At 42.4% G+C, this 19,103-nt stretch overlaps 1 protein-coding gene across 1 annotated transcript in view; it reads right to left on the bottom strand.

Moving 5' to 3' along the window:
- The window catches only part of GABRR3 (gamma-aminobutyric acid type A receptor subunit rho3), a 46,086-nt gene that overhangs the window by 11,248 nt on the left and 15,735 nt on the right, over positions 1-19,103 (bottom strand). Inside the window, exons 3-5 of the mRNA XM_077816395.1 lie at positions 18,219-18,286; positions 5,650-5,873; positions 2,591-2,673 (exon numbers count right to left, since the gene is read on the bottom strand). Of these exons, the coding sequence (XP_077672521.1) occupies positions 2,591-2,673; positions 5,650-5,873; positions 18,219-18,286 (375 nt within the window). The remainder of the gene's footprint in view (positions 1-2,590; positions 2,674-5,649; positions 5,874-18,218; positions 18,287-19,103) is intronic.

The raw sequence follows: 19,103 nt of genomic DNA, 5'->3' as shown, positions 1-19,103 counted from the left end.
GAAATTTTTGCTTTTCAATCCAAATCGGAATGAAACCCTATTTTTCAATATTGAAATTCTCTGCAAAATGGAATTCCCCTTCTCCCCCCAGCTCTACAGCTTCCTACAGACCACAGGGTCCTTGGTTAGTGGTGGGCAAACAAGGCTAGGTGAGATAAAAATTGTCCCTGTAAAATATAAACTATTTGACAGTGGCAAAACAAACAATTTTTTGAGGCTTGAAAAAGTTCAGTCAATTGATTCCTACATTCTCTCATTTGTGTGTGCCTTTGCTCTCTCTTTCTTCAGACTAGTCCGTAAAGCAGAAGTTTCACAATGTCACAAGAGGCCAAATTCTGAAGTCATTACTCAATTTTGACTTGATCCTTACTCAGGTAAAATTCTCATCAAAGTCAACAAGTTTTTTGACTGAGCAAGGACTTCAGGATTTGGCCCAGGGTATTTCCAACCTAGCTGGAACCAGGAGCAAGCAAAAGTCTCACGAGAGTGGCTTTCTTGTGATAACCAAAGGAGTTCTGATACGTTTTGGTAATTACTTGAACTTTTGAGGCTTATCTGTAGTAAAATCTTTGCAGCAATTCTCCCAGCACTGGTTTGGATTTGAATCTTGGCTATGGAAATGTACAAGATGCACAAAGTGAGCCCACACTTGGGATGGGGGAAACCTCTGCTAATTGCTGCTTAAGGGATTGATCCCATAACCACTCCATGTACAGAACTCCCATTGAAGTTAAGGTAATTCAACATGTTTAGCAGCTGCTGGATTGAACTCTAAGGGCCTGCTCCTACACCCACTGAAATCAATGGGAGGTTTGCCATTGATTTCAGCATGAGTAGATGCAATGCTGGTAGACTAGGTGCCAGCTCCTTCCAAGACCCCTGGGCCTTGCTGAACTCTGACAAATTCATAGCCGGGAACCAGTTAGTATTGTTAAAACAGATATTAGAGTTAAAAGAATGTGTTTAGACTTTATGAAATGCTGGTAGGAGGCTGTATGTATTACTCTTACTTATAATATCTGTATCCCATGTTACAGGGTAATATTTATGTGTTTGTTCTGTAACTATAAAAATGTTTGCAAAGACCAGGTCTACACTTAAAATGATGTGCCGCTGTAGAGCTTTAATGAAGAGATGCGCTCTCATCGGCGTAGTTAATCCACTCCCCCAAGATATAGTGCTGTCTACATAGGGGGGTAGGTTGGTATAACTGCTCCTCAGGAGTGTGGATTCTTCACACCCCGAAGCGACGTAGTTATACCGATATAGGTTTGTAATGTAGACCAGACCTAAGCCTGTAAACCCCCATAGTCAGGAGAGAAGCATTACCACGTGGGAAATACTAGTTTACCACAAGAGGTGTCATCTCCTCCCCAACAAAAGAAGGCCTATAGACACCAGACACACCATTGTGGAATATCAGGGGTGATTGCTTCTCTGACACCCATGAAGAGGGTACGTGCACAAGCCCTTGTCCCATCACAGCTTGAATGCTGGGGGAAGGGAATAAAAATCCCTGTTAAGAAGAAATTATCATCATTATGCTGCTTAGAATTCAGAGAGAGCAATACTCCTAAGCATAAGCAAAAGATTCCCAAGAGGTTTAGTTTGGGTTAGCCCTAAAGGACATACTGAGCTTGTATATATAGCAGCTACTATTAGCTTTCGGAACCTAAGACTGTAACTCATTTGTGTGTGTGTTTGCCTTCTTTAACCTTGTAAATAACTCTCCGATTTCTTGTTCCTAGTTAATACACCTTTAGTTAGTTTATTACAGGATTAGTTACAAGAGTTGTCTTTGTGAGAGATCTAAGGTACAACTGACCTGGGGTAAGTGACTGCTCCTTTGGAACTGGGAATAACCTGAATATTATTGTGATTTTTAGTGTAAGGGACCATCTATCACAAAGGCAGGCTTGCCTGGCTGGCAAAACCAAAATGTCCCAGGGGACTGTCTGTGACTCCATGTTAAGGTTGTTACAGAGCTTAAGGAGTTCACACTTGATACTTGGTTGGTGAACTCTAATTACAGAACGCCAATTTGGGGTTTGTGCTCTGCTTCTTCATAGTCTGCCCTGAGGTTGGTACCCATGTTCGTGAGCCGGTTCAGGCCTAAATCAGCTCTAATGTCTGGCTACCATTATCAGGCATAACATTGGGTGCTTGTTCCATGGAGACTGCAGTTTGTATGGTTTTTACTAATCACCAGGAGAACAAGATCTAGAAGCCTTTGTATTCTGTTGTTATTCACAGATACTTGCAGATCACTTTTAAAAATGAATTATGCTGAAGGAAAAATGACTCCATCTTTCAATGTACTATTCTCCATGCCTAAGAAGTAGGAAGGAACATCTTTACCTTTCTTGTTTTCCAAAAATGTTCAGTATTCTGTGTGTGTGTGGGGGGGGGTTACTCCCAAAAGTCCCCAGAAAGGCCAGTCTTCTGTATGTGTAGACTGAAAGGCTGAGGTCACATGTCTTCCAAAGTAGAAAGGCATCTAGCAAGGGGGAACTACTATGACAAAAATGAAGTGTGGGTAAGGACACACATATAATGAATATATATGGTACCATGATTGAGTCAAACTTACAACTTTCCAGTTCTAAAGAGCAGTTCTGAGTGTCCAGAGGGAATCGGCTGAAATCCATAAAACACATGGAAGAAACTGTAATCCTACAATAAGGACCAGAAAACAATTGTTGAAGGTAATTTTCACTATTCCTAAGAGGAATTTGTGACTTTGTAGACAACTTATTGTGGACCCTGGGGTCACTGCGGGGTTTCAAAAGTTTTCTGATCTTTGCCATTTTGAATTACGTATTCTAAAATATCTTTTTTGATTAAAAAGTAAATCCAAACCAGTGGGAGACTTTTTTTTTTTAAATAGACAGAATTTTCTTATTACTGTTTCACCCCCAATTTTTAATCTCTCCACTGGCTGGCTCCCCATTTTCGACCATAGAAAGTTAATGTTGCTTGCTGTCACTTTTTGAATTCTTCATAGTTATACTTCAAAATTTACACCTTAACAGGATCAACAGGGGGAAGTTCAGAATTCTGGCTGCTATTATTTCCAGTCTTTCTGACTCCAGAGCCAAGGAGCCATCAGTGCAGAGGATATTCTTCTGAAGGGTAATTTCACAACTAGAAAGGCTATAAAATACAATTTCATAAAAAGATAAACCCTGATTTTCAAGCTCCACCCACTCACACTGGGGACTTCACATAGAAAAGTGCTTAACACTTTTTATGCATGAATGTTTGAAAATCATTCTAAAAAATGTAGGAAAATCCAAGCAAAGATGTTAATTCTGTCATTCCATCTGCTTTTCCATGAATGTGTGGAGGATCAGTGTCCCTGACATTCTAGCCAATAAACCTAAATAAAAGGTTAGAGGCAGCAGTTCATATATAAATACTGTTTATAGTTCTAGTTATTGCTAAATTTCCCTGTGCTGTCACAGCCTGCTTGACATTTTGCTTTGATCTTCCAGAGACAAACCCAAATTGAATTTTACTGTGCTTATAATTGAATTTCAATGACTAATGGCTGGTAACTGCATTGTGGATGGATGTTTACAAGTGTAGGAATTTATGTGATTGAAATAAGGCTTTGAAGTTGACACTTTAAAATAATGTATAAAATTTGTACCTCTGTGGGTGCAGTTGTTTCAGTCTATGTAGCTGCAGAAGATTCAATAAACCAGCAGCTGTATATTGACTGATTGATAGAATGAAGATAAGATTATCAAGAATTTTTTTTAAAAAACATGAAATCCTAGATTCTGGACGTTTTAGATAAATCTGTGGACTATGCACATTTTCCACAAATAAGGATTTGGATTACATCCTAACCTAGGATGTGATATCAAAAGATGCTTTTTATGAACATATGATTCTTTAAGAAGACAGGCATTAATATAGCAAAGACTATAGACACACTGTATGACCTTAATCACTATAAAGCTTTTCGAAACCAAAGAATGTTTCCTTTGATCGATTTCACACAAGGAAATATACTGCACTAAATTGAAAGCAGACAGTCTCCTAACGGACTCTGTGATTGGCAGACATAAAAATCTTGCAATCTGTTTAAACATTATGTGTGTGTGTCTGTGTGTGCACGCATGCATATACATATATTTGACTACTACTCTCCAGACAAATAACTGAAATGCTTGGGGAGATCTCAGAACTATTGGTGTCAGGTAGCGGGGGAAGTAATAATCGCTGTGCCTCTAAATTTATTCTGTGGCCTATATTTACTCTGTGGCCTATGTTATACAGGAGGTTAGATAGACAGTTGCAATGGTCCTTTCTGGTGTAGGAATCTATGAAATTTCATCTCTATGCAGAGGGCCAATACAAGGCCTATGCACTATTTAAGTCCAGATTAAATGGGATTTATGTAGTTCACAGGCCCCTGCGCTGGGGAAAATTTCATCCATTAAGATCATCTCTGCGACGTCATACAATGTACATAAGACTCCTCAATAAAAAATAAACGATACATTGCAGATAATAAGGGGAAGTTTAATGATGCAGCTATTGTCTAAAACATTACCAATTTCTTGTAGGGAAATTAGGGCTTCTTTAACAATTCTAAGTGCTGCACAGTTGATATCAACTCCAATAATCTGCTCTGATTGTTTGTGTGGAACTCCTATTGATATTGTGGCAATGCTGTGCATGTACCATGGAGAGAAAATTTCAGGGCTGACATCATTAATGCAGAGCCAAGGGGAGAATTTTGTTCTCTGTTAGCAATTTCTGACTTTATTACAATCACTGGACAGAAATGCACAAGAAGTACTGCAATATTAATATAGCCATTGACATTCATGGTAGTATACAGTGTTGCTCTCAGGATATGGGACACACGAGGTGGGTGAAGTAATATCTTTTACTGGACCAACTTCTGTTGGTAAAAAGGACAAGCTTTCAAAGGTCTGAAGAGCTCTGTGGAGCTCGAAAGCTGGTCTCTTTCACCAACAGAAGTTGGTCCAGTAAAAGATATTATCTCACCCACCTTGTCTCTCTCATTAACAGTAGTAGTTTTTTAATAGTAGCAATCTCTTATATCTGATGTCTTTACGTATAAATTTTAAAAAAATGAACAAGATGTAAACATTCCCACCATCCCACCACACAAACTACAGAAAATGTTTAACAGGGGAATGAAAGGAAATTTTATAAGCTGTAATGTCAATTCTGGATTTATTTTCATAGTGGTAAACTAGGAATTTCAAATACTTGGAAAATCACGTTAGCTGACACAGAGCTTGTCTTAGGTATTGACAAACAGGTAGTCACCAGTTCCTAGGGTCACCTTAGTGAAAACAGGGATTAATGCCGATCCACATCTCTGAATCTTGAGGAGGTGTTTAAGGTCCCTTATTTCCTTATTTGGAAAGGACCAATGTGACTTTTCGTCAGCCCTGAGCTGCCACCTTATACACAACAGAACCTGTGACAACCCCAACATATTGGGCAGATAAAAAAATAAACCACTTTGAAAACTCCATATTTAACCACAAGGATCTCAGATAATTTCTCAGTTCGACAACTTCTGAGCTTGCTCTGCTCAGGCAGGAGGCAATCCTGTAGCATTTTGCTGCTGATAGTTATAGGGGGGATAACTGTCCTTACCTTAGGCTGAAGAGTACATTGCCATCAGGGTACACTCGGAGCATTATATTCTCCATAGTTGTATCATGGATGAAAGATCTTTTGGAATGGACAAAAAATACATCAGGTACCCAGATCTTTTTGATCAGTCTTCCATCAAAGGTCATGCTTCTGTTTTTGGTACTAGGAAATGAAAGCCTCTCATCCTTCCAGTAATGTCTGAGGTATAAGGTCATCGTGAAGTCCTTTGCATAAAGAAAATTAAGAGGAAGAGATGTGTGTGTGTTTTCCTGGTTCTGAATACAGCAATAATAACCAGTACACCTAATCAAAACTTGATGACTTTGAACTACTTCTGCTCTGGGTTTCAGGAGCAGACTTCTCAAACCAGAGAGAGCCAAACCAAAGCCATGCAGTGAGAGCACAACACAGATGGAAGATATTTTGAGATGTCTGCTGTTTGCCCCGGTTAGGTGGTACTTACAGTTCAGCCAACAAAGGGCCTGATTTTGAAGCCCATACTTCTTTCTTACACAAACAAAACTACCACTGATTTCAATGGGCTGTTGGATTGGGCCCAAAGTATAAAACAGTCCCCAAAAGAAAATAGCATTTTAGTAAGTAGGATAAAAGCAACTGAAATTGCTCTACAGCTCTTCCACTGAACTTTTTGCTGTTTTCTCTTGATGTCACATTAACGCCTCATTTTTATCATCTGCAGCCAATAAATGAGTTCGTATTATCTAAAATATACAAGAACAAATTCTGATTTCAAGTTAACCCAGTAGATTTACATGAATGTTACACCAGATTTGCACCACGGTAACTAAAATCAAAATTTGACTCAAAAATGTAAAATGTAACCTATTGGCACCTGGACCCTGAATAACATATTAGAACTCACAATGAATGAATGGATTTGTGTACACATACTATTACAGGTGAGGCTGGCAGCACCACCTATTATTAATGTGGCCCAACATTTCCCTTATAAGAACCTGTGTGTGTCCTATAACTTAGCCAAACTTCAGCTGAAATTGAGTCTCTGCCTCAAAATGAATTTTTTTTTTTTTTTTTTTTTTTTTTTGGAGAACTTTAGCCAAAATCATTTCCAAGGCTAAGGAAAAATATGTTATTTTGCAATGTTAATTTTTTTTCTATGAAAAGCTTCAGTACCCCCTTTCTTTGGAGAATTTGAAATATGGCAAGGGGTGGCCTTTGTGTCAGGGATGTGTCTTTGGCCGTTCCTTTAAAAATCTACCCAAATTTGGCCAAATTATAAGACTTTGAAAAATGTCAGTTTGCACATGCTAAGCAGAGACATCTTAGATTTTGAGCAGCTAAATTTCCGGAAGATTCCATGTGCCCTGAGCGCCCCCCCCCCCCCCCCATCCCTTCACAGTTCTTAAGTGTGAGGAGACTACATGTGCACCATCCCCACAGAGTAACTGAGCATCATCCAGACAGGGTGAAGTGGACTTACCCTGTAAAGGCAGCTCCAGGCCAGAGTGGAGCTGAGCACCTGAACTGAGAGCAGGGGGCCTGTTCTACTGTGCTCTCAATGACCCCACATGCTGACACCCAAACAGTATGGAGGAAGCGGCCACTTGAGTCAAATGGAGAGGGGACAAAAGCCAAACCTGGAGAGCTGGAGGAGAAGTCGGGGGAGTAGATTAGGACCAGAGGCTGGCAAGTGTGGGGAGGGAAACTAGGACTAGGAGCTGGGGAGGGAACAGGGGGAGGGGCTGGAAGCCAGTGGGAGTAGAGAGGCTGCAATTGTATGAGGAGCTCTGGAAACTGAGACTGGCAGGGCAAAGAGACAAACTGGGAATCAGTGGGTGAGGAAAAGGAGGTGGAGCGTGTGTGGAGACAGATCTGACAAGAAGCCAGGATCCAAGGGAGAAGAACTGAGACTAGTTAGGAAAAGAGACTCAGACAAGGAGTCAGGGGAGGCAGGGACACTGAGACTGGAGGATAACTCTGGGAAGAGAGATTTGGGGGAAAGGGGCATTTGGAAGCAGGGAGTAGAGAGACAGATCAGGGTGTGTGGGGGACTGAGATTGGCTGGGAAAGGAACCTGTGGACAAGGAGCCAGGGGACTGGGAATGGCTGGCAAGAAGACTGGGAGTGGGAGCTAGGAGGAGATTGGTATGAGGAGTCCCAAGGAGTGAGACTAGGATTTGCTGGGCAAGGAGACTAGAATGAGAAGCCTGAGGAACAGAATCTGGGATTGGCTAGGTGAGGAGAATGGGACTAGGACAAGGAGCCGGGGGTGGGGAAGAGATGGGACTGGGACAGGTTGGAAGGGATGGGGCAGAAGTGGCCACACTTGGAGGAAATGAGCAGAAGAGTCTGTCCACCACTGGAACACACTCCTCCTCCACAGCCTAGAATGGAAACCAAGATACCCGAGTCTCACCATTTTTCTGTTGCAGAAAATATCTGTGAAACCCACTGGCAAAGCCGGGGTCTCATTCTCTTCTACTGCTGATCCACACAGAGGATAGCAACACGCTACTGCTATCAGTTATTCTATTAGCTCAAGTGGCAAACGTCTGTGCAGTGGATCTAGAGCAGTGGATCTCAAACTTTTGTACTGGTGACCCCTTTCACACAGCAAGCCTCTGAGTGTGACCCCCCCTTATAAATTAAAAACACTTTTTTCTATATTTAACACCATTATTAATGCTGGATGCAAAGCAGGGCTTGGGGTGGCGGCTGACAGCTCGTGACCCCCTGTGTAAAAACCTCACGACCCCCTGAGGGGTCCCAACCCCCAGTTTGAGAACCCCTGATCTAAAGGTTCCAACCCTGCTGATGAACCATGTGGGTGTCAATAGGATACCACATGATGGAATTTCTGTTTTTTTTCAGTTTGCTTTTTTTAAAAGCCTAGGAAATTATACACACACAGACTATGCTTAAAGAACATTATTAAGACTGCAAATGGTCAAATTATAGGTCCTATTGACTTCAGCTGCAGATGTGAGTGCTCAGCACTTGTTCAGATTAGACCCTGTGAAAATGAAGGGGGCGAGGGTAGCTCCCTTTTATGGACACCCACCCAGCCAGCAGTTATAAAATCCCTCTTAGTAGCTATTCTCTAATTGCTCTACCTATAAAGGGTTAAAAAGTCTCACTGCTATCCATAGGTAAAAGGAAGTGAGTGGGCACCTGGCCAAAAAAGCCAATGGGAAGGCTAGAACTTTTTAAAATTGAAATAAGACCCCCCTTTTGTCTGTCTGTTGTTGTTCTCGGGGAGAGGCAGACAGGGAGCAGTTACGCTGTGAGAAGCTTGGGCCAGGTATGAAAAATCATCAGTATCATACCTAGAAACTACTAATCTAAACCCCCAGATATGTAAGTAGATCAGGAAATGTCTAGGAAGACGCTATGACATTTATCCCTTTTATTTCTTTCCGACTTGTGGATTCCTCTGTGCTAACCCCAGGTGCTTTTGTTTTGCTTGTAACCTTTAAGCTGGACCTCAAGAGAGCTATTCTTGATGCTTAATCCTTGTAGGGTTTTTTTTAATATAGCAAAAACCTAAGTTCCCAGATGTATTTTCTTCTTTTTTTATTAATAAAATTTACCTTTTTAAGAACAAAATTGGATTTTTGTGTCTTAAGAGGTTTGTGCACGTGTTGTTTAATTAGCTGGTGGCAACAGCTGATTTCCTTTTTTTTTTTTCCCCCTCAGCTCTTCTCCGGAGTGGGGATGAAAGGGCTTGAGGGAACCCCACAGGAAGGAATTTCCAAGTGTACCCTCCTGGGTTCTCAAAGGGGTTTTGCACTTGGGTGGTGACAGCATCTACCAACCCAAGGTCAGAGAAAAGCTGTAACCTTGGGAGTTTAATATAAGCCTGGAGTGGCCAGTATTAATTGTTAAACTCCTTGAGGGCCCTCACCTTCTGTACTCGAAGTGCCACAGTAGGGAATTAGCCTTAACAGACCCCAGGGTCTCAAGCAAGGCACTGAGAAAATGAGGAATACAAAATTAGTGACCATCTTTGAAAAGTCTGATTTAAGTGAATTGCCCAATATTACATATGCAGAGATAAAATCCATTTCTCCAGGGAACATTCAAACTGCCATAACCATCAGAACATCCTTTCTCTTCCTACAGTCCCCTGCCTCATTCAACACACATCTTTCAGCTTCTGCAACAAATAAGACAACGGTACTACAGACAACAGTCTCCTTCGTTACACAACCCTGAGCCATCTCCAGAGCAGGTCCATCTTGTGCACTGAATGAGGCATGGGTCCTGTGGGGAAAAAAATAGCATGTGATCATGTAATTAAAGATAGTATCTATCATCATGCATATACACAAGGGGCCCAAAGTACGGTTCCATTTTTAAAAATATCTCTCTCACACCAGTGTTGGTGTACGGAGTGCAAACCGGTGTCTTCCATTCCCCTCTCTCATTTACTGCTGCTTCCATTTGCTCTATGGAGTTGCCATCAACTCTTTTGCCCTCCTTGCTAAGAGTTCTTAAGATTTCTCTTGGGCATCCTCACTTCCTCATACCAATTGGTTTCCATGTGACAGCTACAGATGGGAGTCTGTGTACTGGCACCCAGAATACATACACTGAATATGTCCAGTGTTTCCTTCTGATGCTGGTAAAAACAACCTGCTGATTTCTCAGATCTCTTGGTTGGTTATGAATAAGGCTACATTTTAGTCATGGGTATTTTTAGTAAAAGTCATGGACATGTCATAGGCAGTAAACAAAAATTCACGGCCTATGACCTGTCCATGACTTGTACTATATACCCCGACTAAATGTTGGGGGTGGGTGGAGATAACCTAGGGGTGCCATGGGTGATTGTGGGGGGCACTGCGGGTGCTTGGGGGGGGTGTCAAGCCAGGGATGCTGCGGGTGGGCAGTCCAGGGGATGCCACATGTGCTCAAGGGGCGAGCAGCCCAGGACCCACGCTGGTGCTGGGGGCGGGGCTGGCAGGCTCGTGGCTCCCCCCAGTCTGCCCACCCGCAGCATCCCTGACCTGACCCACCCTGAGCACCCACAGAGCCCCCCGTGGCTTCAGGGATATCATTCAGTAGCACAATATCTGCAAAATCAAGATCTTCTAGCCATTTACCATCTATCCTGCCATTTGTGTTGCTAACAGACTTCTTCATTATCCGGTCTATGGCAATGCCAAACAACAGTGAACATGAAATGCAGCCGTTTCACACGAGTGTCTACACTGAACCACACTGTTGTCTGGTTGTTCACTCTTACAGAGCACTTTGCATCTCTGTACCAGGCCTTGATGATGTTGACAACTTTAGCTGGGCTTTTGTCAGACTAAAGAGAATTCCACAATGTACGTCAGTGCACACTGTCAAATACTCTTTGAAAATCAATTAAATTAATGAAGATGGGAGCTTGCCAGTCTATCCATTCTTCTATGATGACCCTTTAGTGCGAATATCTGATCTACACGATATCTCGTGGACCTGAATCCAGCCTGTTCTTCTCTAAGCTTTGCATCCACTGCCTCTTTCATCCTTTGTGGTATCATGCTGCAGAATGCTTTCCCTGCAACAGAGAGTAATATAACTCCTCTCCAGTCGTTACAGTCAATAAGATCACTCTTTCTGGGTATTCCGACAATGATTTCATGCTCAGAAGGTGGTCTTTTTTCCTCAAACTTCATTGAACAGCTCTGTCAATTTCCTTAGGATGGTGGTATCAAGTACTTTTAGCATTTTTGCTATTTGTTACAGCCACTTTGGCGGTTCTTTTCAGGTTTTTGATTGTAGCCTGTACTTCTGATATCTCTGTTGGACATATATTAATGTCAAGTTGATCAGATTCCCATGTTCCATCAAAGTCTGTTGCTGAGGTGGAACGGGGTCTGCTGAGGACTTCTAAGAAATGCTCTGCCCATCGGTTTTTTGTTCTATCTCAGTTGTAAGCATTTTTCTATTTTTGCTTTTTACTGATCCATGTCCTATTTTGAAATCTCTATACAGGGCTTTAATCATCTGGTAAACAGCTCTGTGGTTTCTTACCATGGCAGCAGTTTTGATTTCAACTGCTAGGTCTTCAGCCTATCTCCGTTTATCTTTCCTTACATTTCTTTGTCTGTTCTCTTATACTCCTCCTTTGCCTTTTCCAATATTTTATTGATCATAGCATTCAGTTTTCCTTTCAATACTTTTCATTCCTCAATAAGACAGCATGTCTTTTGGTTTATCCAATTCTTGCTCTATGATTTTTGTTTTTTGGGGGGGTTTTTTGTGAAAAACTGATCTTTATTTTCCAGAAATATACGAACTTATTCTCTCATTTCTCCATCTTCTTCTTCTATTCCGCTGATGTACAGGACATTGTTACATCTTATCAAAACTTCACCAAGGTGTCCTGACAATGCACCCAACTGTGACTACTGCAGTTTGAATCACACTGTCTCTGAGCATTGCCTATCCAGGTCCATTCTGTCTTTCACCTTCCTCTGCCTCTGGCAATGCCTCAAATCTGTTCCTTATTTGAAGCTGGAATTTCTTGCAGTACTCTTTTGTTTTCAGTTGTATACTGTTGATTTTCTTTACTGCTTTCTGTGTAAGGTTGCTCTTTCTCAATATTAATTTGAGGTTAGCAATGCAAAAATTGTGGGTGCTGCTGACAACTGCTGCTCGATATGCCCTTATGTCTTGGACAGATGACCTGAATTTCCAGCTAATGCAGATGTGGTCAATCTGATTTTTTATTCTGCCATTTGGTGAAGTCCATGTTTCTTTGTTTTTAACCTCATCTTGCTGTGGCTGCTCGTCCCAAGCCCTGATAAAGTGGGGAGGGCTGAGTGCAAAGCAAACCACCTAGTCATGTAAAAACACCTCACTGGTTTTAGAAATGGAATCAGGCTACTGTCCCAGTAAAAATGAACACTGCCAGCTCCTCATGCTATATGAAGGGCTTCTGGTAAAAGCAAATCTCTGGAAACCAGGATCCTGGTTTGATGCTGGCAGCAAGAAAACACTTCAGAGTTGGTTACTGGAACTTGAGAATGTAAGCAGGGTCTGAATGAACTCTCCCCTAACAGCAAGCAAACTGTATTTACATGAACACATGTAACTCTGCTTAGATATCCAGCAGATAGAGCAGTGTTGCTCAAAGTGATCAACTTTGGCTGGTGCTGGGTTACAAATCACTTTAGTGTAAGCAGTGTCAGGATGAGCTCCACCCTGACATCTGGTGGTGAGGTGTGGCAAGTTGTGGAAAAGAACTTCAGGGGCCGATCTCATTTGCATAGGCACACCCACCACGCCTAGAATGAGACCATAGCTGCCCAAATGGTCACTTTGGCTGCTGTGGGATCCCCAGTGTCTCTGTTATTGGGGCAGGAAGAATAAATTGTTATTACCCTGATTATGGGAACTGTGCTTGGAACTGTACGTGGCCTTTTGTTATGATGGAGGGATTCACCATCAACTAAGTAGCACTCGCTAGGCAAGGGCCGGGTTCAATATCTAGGGGTTCCATTCCAATAACACAATGCAAGCTGGCTCGAGCCCCCACCCAGTGACCTGGGACAAATATATACCACCCCCGCTGGGCGCCTCCAAGAGGCAATACTTCCCCTCTCGCAAGCACATAGTCTGAGTGTAGCAAAAGCCTTTTAATAACAGAGAGAAACAATGTGGCATTATGTTGGGGAAACACCACCAACAGGATTCATAACACAACCCATGAGCAAAAAAAAACCCACCCCAGGCAAATTGGGGCATGCCCTTTTCCCTTTGGTTCTTGAGTCCAGCAACCCCAAATCACCCAAAGTCCCAAAAGTCCAATGCCCCAAAAGTCTCTGTCCCTGGTCAGGGCAGCCCCAGAGTTCGAAAGTTTATCTGCGGAGCTTTACCTCCCAACCTGGGTGGAAATGGGACGGGGGTAAGAGGCACCTTACATGATCTGAAGCTGACAGCCCCATAGCTCCATAGTGGCGCTCTGCTCCGCCAGCAGCCCCACAAACTCCTTCGCTCCGCTGCGCTCCGCTCCACCAGCCGCCCCACGAACTCCTTCGCTCCGCTGCGCTCCGCTCCGCCAGCCACCCCACGAACTCCTTCGCTCAGCTGCGCTCCACTCCGCCAGCCGCCCCACGAACTCCTCCGCTCCGCTCCGTCAGCCAGCCGCCCCACGAACTCCTTCGCTCAGCTGCGCTCCGCTCTGCTCCGCCAGCCACCCCACGAACTCCTTCGCTCAGCTCCACGGCCCAACAAGCAGCTCCTGCCATCCACACACTGCTCCGCGTCGAACTGCTTCACAGCCGTCCCGCAAACTGCTCCACAATATATCTTCAGGCTCCCCCACTACTTAACACAACACTCAGTGATTTCAGCTCTTAGGTGAATTCAGCTTGTAGTAGGGGAGCCCCAGTGCTGGTGCACTGTCAGCCCAAACTGAGCTCAGCAGCCTATAACTAGACTTCTAATGAAATCAAAATTAGCTCTGATATTCCACAGTGGAGAGAGGAGGAAGTGCAATTAGCATGTAAGGCCCTCACCAAGGGGCCCATGCCACCAAGTATTAATACTTGTCCCCAGCCTCTCTTCATTCACACAGTTTTGGAACCCATGACCCTTGCCTAGTACTGAATGCAAGGATAGTGAAATGCTGTTATCAGTGTTGTATGAATAAAGGGGAGCAGAACTGTGCTTAACCTGTCCCAAATGAGCAAGTCACCCGCAGCTGAAAGGACCTCATTAAGCCAGGGGCTTGAATGCCAGAGCCCTATGAAAGTAAGAGGGGAGGGGACAGGTGTCCCAGGAGGTGTAGATTCTCCCTAAGGGTCCCCAGTCTGGTTTAACCTATTCCTCCCCACTCTTCAAAGATAGAGCTAAATAGTCTCCATTAGGAGCCTCTGTTATTTTAAGTGCTTAAATGAGAGCTGAAACCACTTGTGATGGGACAGCATTTCTGCCCAGCCTGCTAAAAGTTGAAAATCACTAAAAGCTGACCATCACTAAGAGACTGACCTGCAGAGGTCACAGCAGAGAGGCAAGAGTGGCGAGCAATCGGCCTGCGGGAGCGGAATGAGCGGCTGGCAGGGTGGCCAGTCAGAGCAAGTGCTCAGATGGTGGAGCAAGCAGGTGCCTTCTTCCCTGAGTGGGAGGTGAACTCACACAGATGCACCTCTGAACCCTGGGTCCTCACTGACTAAGGACAATCACTGTGAGCGGGGTATGGTGAGGGAGCAGAGCGGGGCACAGAAAAGGAACTTTTGCTTGTAGAACTCAGGACCGTGAGGTAGAAGGTACTGCCCCATGCACTCTGGGGTGGGTGTCCTGCTCACTGTTTTATGATTATGAATCCTCCTTGTGGCATTTTCCCTAATTAACGTCAGGTGACTTCTCTCCTTTCATTAAAAGTTTCTTTTCAACACTCAGACTTTGTGCTTCCAAGAGGGGAAGTATTGCCTCTCAGAGGTGACCAGGGGTGGGGTGTAATTTTCCCAGGTTACTGGGTGGAGGCTCAAGCAGGTTCTGTGTTGTACTGTTGAAAAGAAACCCCTAGATATTGAACCCAGCCCTGACGGCTCCACCTGGCAGAAGGGTTACAAGAACAATGTTTCAAACATGAAAGATCTCACAGCTCATGAGGGAGATGGACAATTATAGATTTGAAATCCTGGGTATCACTGAGAGCAAATTGATAAGTGTATATGAGAAGGACTTCAAGAAAGAGAAGAAATATTTCATTTACTCAGGTTGTAGTGAAAGCAAACACTCAGAGGAGTAGCACTCATTATGACCGATTCTGTGGAAAAATCACTCATCAATGTAGGAACCTATTAACCAACGCATCCTATATGCCAGAATCCAAACCAGATTCCTAAAGCTGTCAATCATATAGTGCTATAGTCCACCAAAGGAACTTAGCGATGAGGATAAAGATGACAGAATACCTAAACATGACTTACTCCTTGTGATAGGTGACTTTAATGCTCAAGTAGGATGAGTGGTGAAGTATGTGTTGGGAACTAACAACCAAAATGGCAAGAGACCCACTGAATTGCACATGGTGTACAACCTAGTTCTTGTGAGTACTCTGTTCCCTAACAAAGACATGATTGCACAGGCAAACTTAATTCTGGCATTTCCTAACTTTTCAGTGCTTGACTTTGCAACCTTAATGTTCTTTTAACATACTTTCTTTTTTTGGTAATACATATATAGTCACACACAGGTACCGGCTCATAATGAGCTTGGATATATTGACATTCCATTTACAGTGAAGTAGAATGAAATTCTCAAATTATTCTGTTGTAATGCCACGTGCAAATGGCAATTCCACCTCACTTTCTGACTGGGCTGCTTGTAAATGGCCCAACTGAGCCTGTCCATACTATTAACTGAGTTTGTACCTAATTAATTGCATGGTTGATGCTAAATTCTACACTGGATTTGTGTGCATGCACAAGATGGCTAATATGCAGTCAGTAAGCTGTGACAACTAGCATATGTCCCTATGCCCGGGGCCTAAACTAGCAACATAGTTTCCTTCCAGTAAGCAGATCATAACACTTATTTTGTTGTGTAGACAAGACCCACTAATCACATTTGTTTACCTGACTGGTTGGTTCTCCTCTCTCCTAGCTCTCTGGGCGCTACGACATTCTGGAGCACAATACCCCTTTGTCCTCTGGGCACTCCAGCTCCTGCTGGGGCACTACAATATAGCTGATCAGATTTCCCAGACTGAATTGATAAAAACTCAGTTAGGCAGTGGGATAGGTGTGAACATGCACACATGGTTGGTCTGTGGAAAGACACTGCTGTGTGGACACAAATGATTTGTGTTTATTGTACTCAGGTAACATGAAGGAGTCATGAACTTATAACAGAGTTTTTCTGAGCAATGTAGACAGGGTCAGTGTTTACCAATATCCATGCTATGCTACAAGGCCTACTTATTATGGAGAGGTGGCAGCCCCTGTTGTTATATTTGCAGTCAGCTTCCATTATAACTTTTTGTCCTCAGTATCTTTGGCTTGGAAAATGTATTTACCTTGAAAATCCCATTCTGACTCTAAAGGCAAAGAAGAACAAAAGATCTTTTGGGGTTTGGAATATATACAGGCTTTTGCCAGGATGAAGTGAGATTCCTTTCCCCTTTGGGCATTAACAAAAGAATAATGAGAATCCTTTATGAACACTGAGTCAATCTGTAAAGTTTGTTAATTAATACATTTTGTAAAAATCTCATCTGCATTTAGTTTTTGATCAGTGCATTTTATAAAATAAATAAATAAATAAAATACATGCAATATCATGAATTTCATATATAAGTAAACTAGTAGGACAAAAATGTGTACCAAAGATTGTAAAAATATATTTTACTATGTTATATTATTTGAGACATAGGATGTGCACGAATGCAGAGTATATTGGAATGCACAGTGAATTGTTATGCACGTGCAGAAAGAGAAAGAGGTAAAGTTGCAAATATGGTTATAGCTTTTCCATAATCTGACTGCTATGTGCTTTACTGTGCAAGCCTAGCCTGATTGCGCAGTTTATTTTGTTGGAATAATTACAGTGAAAAAGGAATTCAAAAGATATTTAGGCTCTGATCCTGTAATGTGATCTACTAGTATGGACCTCTGAGCTCTTGTGGCATCGCACTTACTTCAGTGGGATTCCACATGAGAGTAATGGGCCCCATACCAAGATCAGGGCCTATGGCCTAAAACTGCCTTTGAAGTGAGAATTTAATATTGTAAATGTGCTCTTTATTCAGCGTTAACCTGTGTGGTCATTCTAGGATTGAACAACGCAGCAATAATGTAAGTGAAGCTGTGAATATGGTATGAACAGGATGCATTCACAACTTCATGTTCTTGACTAGCAGTAAGAGGTTTTCCCTCTCCAATAGTGTGTGCATAGTAAGGTTTTTGGCAGATTCTTCCACCACTGCTGTGTTACTATTGCAGCTGAACTAGCAATGATGCACTAGTGTGTACCAGATACTGGCATCTGCCTACCAACTAACAGTAGGTCTGTATGGCATAGTGGTAAAAATGCGGGTGGCCAGTATACACTACCACTTAGACCACTGCTAGCCCCAGTGATACTACACCAGTGCTATAGCAATGGAGGGACACAAGGCTCAGTGTAGGCATTATGTCTTTGAGCGAGAAAACCTCTTAGTGCAAGTCAAGGACATAAAGCTGTGATGCAGAATGAATGAAAGTTGCCTCTGTGCACAGGACCTGCACAAGCTAAGGGCTTGCAGAGTGATTTTCAAAGATGTGTGACACCGAGGAACTCCCCCTGAACTTAACAGGAACTACGGAGTGCTCAATACTTTTGAAAAATCAGGCCATTAAGCGCTTTGTCTCTTGGTACATAGGAGACATTTAACACATATTCACATGTAACATCTATTAATTTCAATGGAAATAACTTTAATGTATCAAGATGACAATATAACCTCGTAGGATTCTACTTATTTAACTATATTGGTTCTACATCAGAATCTTGGAGGGTTATTTCTGAAGCCTATGTGATCCCAGAGTTTTGGTTACAATTCTGTCTTCCATCAGTTTTAGTAACAGGATTTAAGTGATAAAACTTACCATGTCAACTTCTGAAATGCTGTCAATACTTTCCACCTGCACATCAATGCCCACTGGTATCGGTGATCCTTCAAAATAGCAGAACAAAAAATGTGATCTGAAGTGACAAATGTTTTTAATATAAACCTATATGTTAATATAAACCTAAACAACCTGCATTGTTCACCGCCTCCCCACACACATGCTGCCTTGAATTAATTTTAAAACTGTTGTGTGCACTGAATCCAACCTTAATAACCAAATGAGAAAGTCAATGACAATGAAAGAACACCTGATATTAAAAATCTGATCAAATAAGCACATGTCCTTCAGAGATCTCTCTGCAACCTAGCACAGGGTATGACTGGGATTTACAGCAGGGCCCTGAAGTTTGGTGAGCATAAGAAAATTTTCTTATGATTCTGAAACTAATGAAGCTTACACAACTCATTAGAATGGCCCTGTGGAAAACTTACATAAATACCTGTATCAAATACACCAATGCTTGTAAAGACTACTTAATAGTGAAAACATTTTCTCCTCCTTCTAAAGAAAATTATTTATTATACTTCTAAAGTAACTTTACCAGGTAACTAATAAAAGTTTATCCTATAATAACTTGAAATGGATATATGGGTCCAATAAATGGGAAACCTGCTCATTGACTGCTAAGTAAAATGATATTCTAATCTGTTTCTCAGTGCTGGTGCAACTACACTGGTACTAACAACAATGCAACATAAGAACGGCCATACTAGGTCGGACCAATTGCCCATCCAATCCAGTATTTTGTCTTCTGACTGTGGCCAGGGCCAGGTGCTTCAGAGGGAATAAACAGAACAGGTAATTATCAGGTGATCCATTCCCTGCCACTCATTTCCAGATTCTGGCAAACAGAGGCTAGGG

This window comes from Eretmochelys imbricata, chromosome 1 (assembly GCF_965152235.1).
Source record: "Eretmochelys imbricata isolate rEreImb1 chromosome 1, rEreImb1.hap1, whole genome shotgun sequence".
In the NCBI taxonomy this organism is placed as follows: Eukaryota; Metazoa; Chordata; order Testudines; family Cheloniidae; genus Eretmochelys; species Eretmochelys imbricata.
Note: the sequence above shows the minus strand (reverse complement) of the source record. Positions and strands in the feature narration are given on the sequence as shown.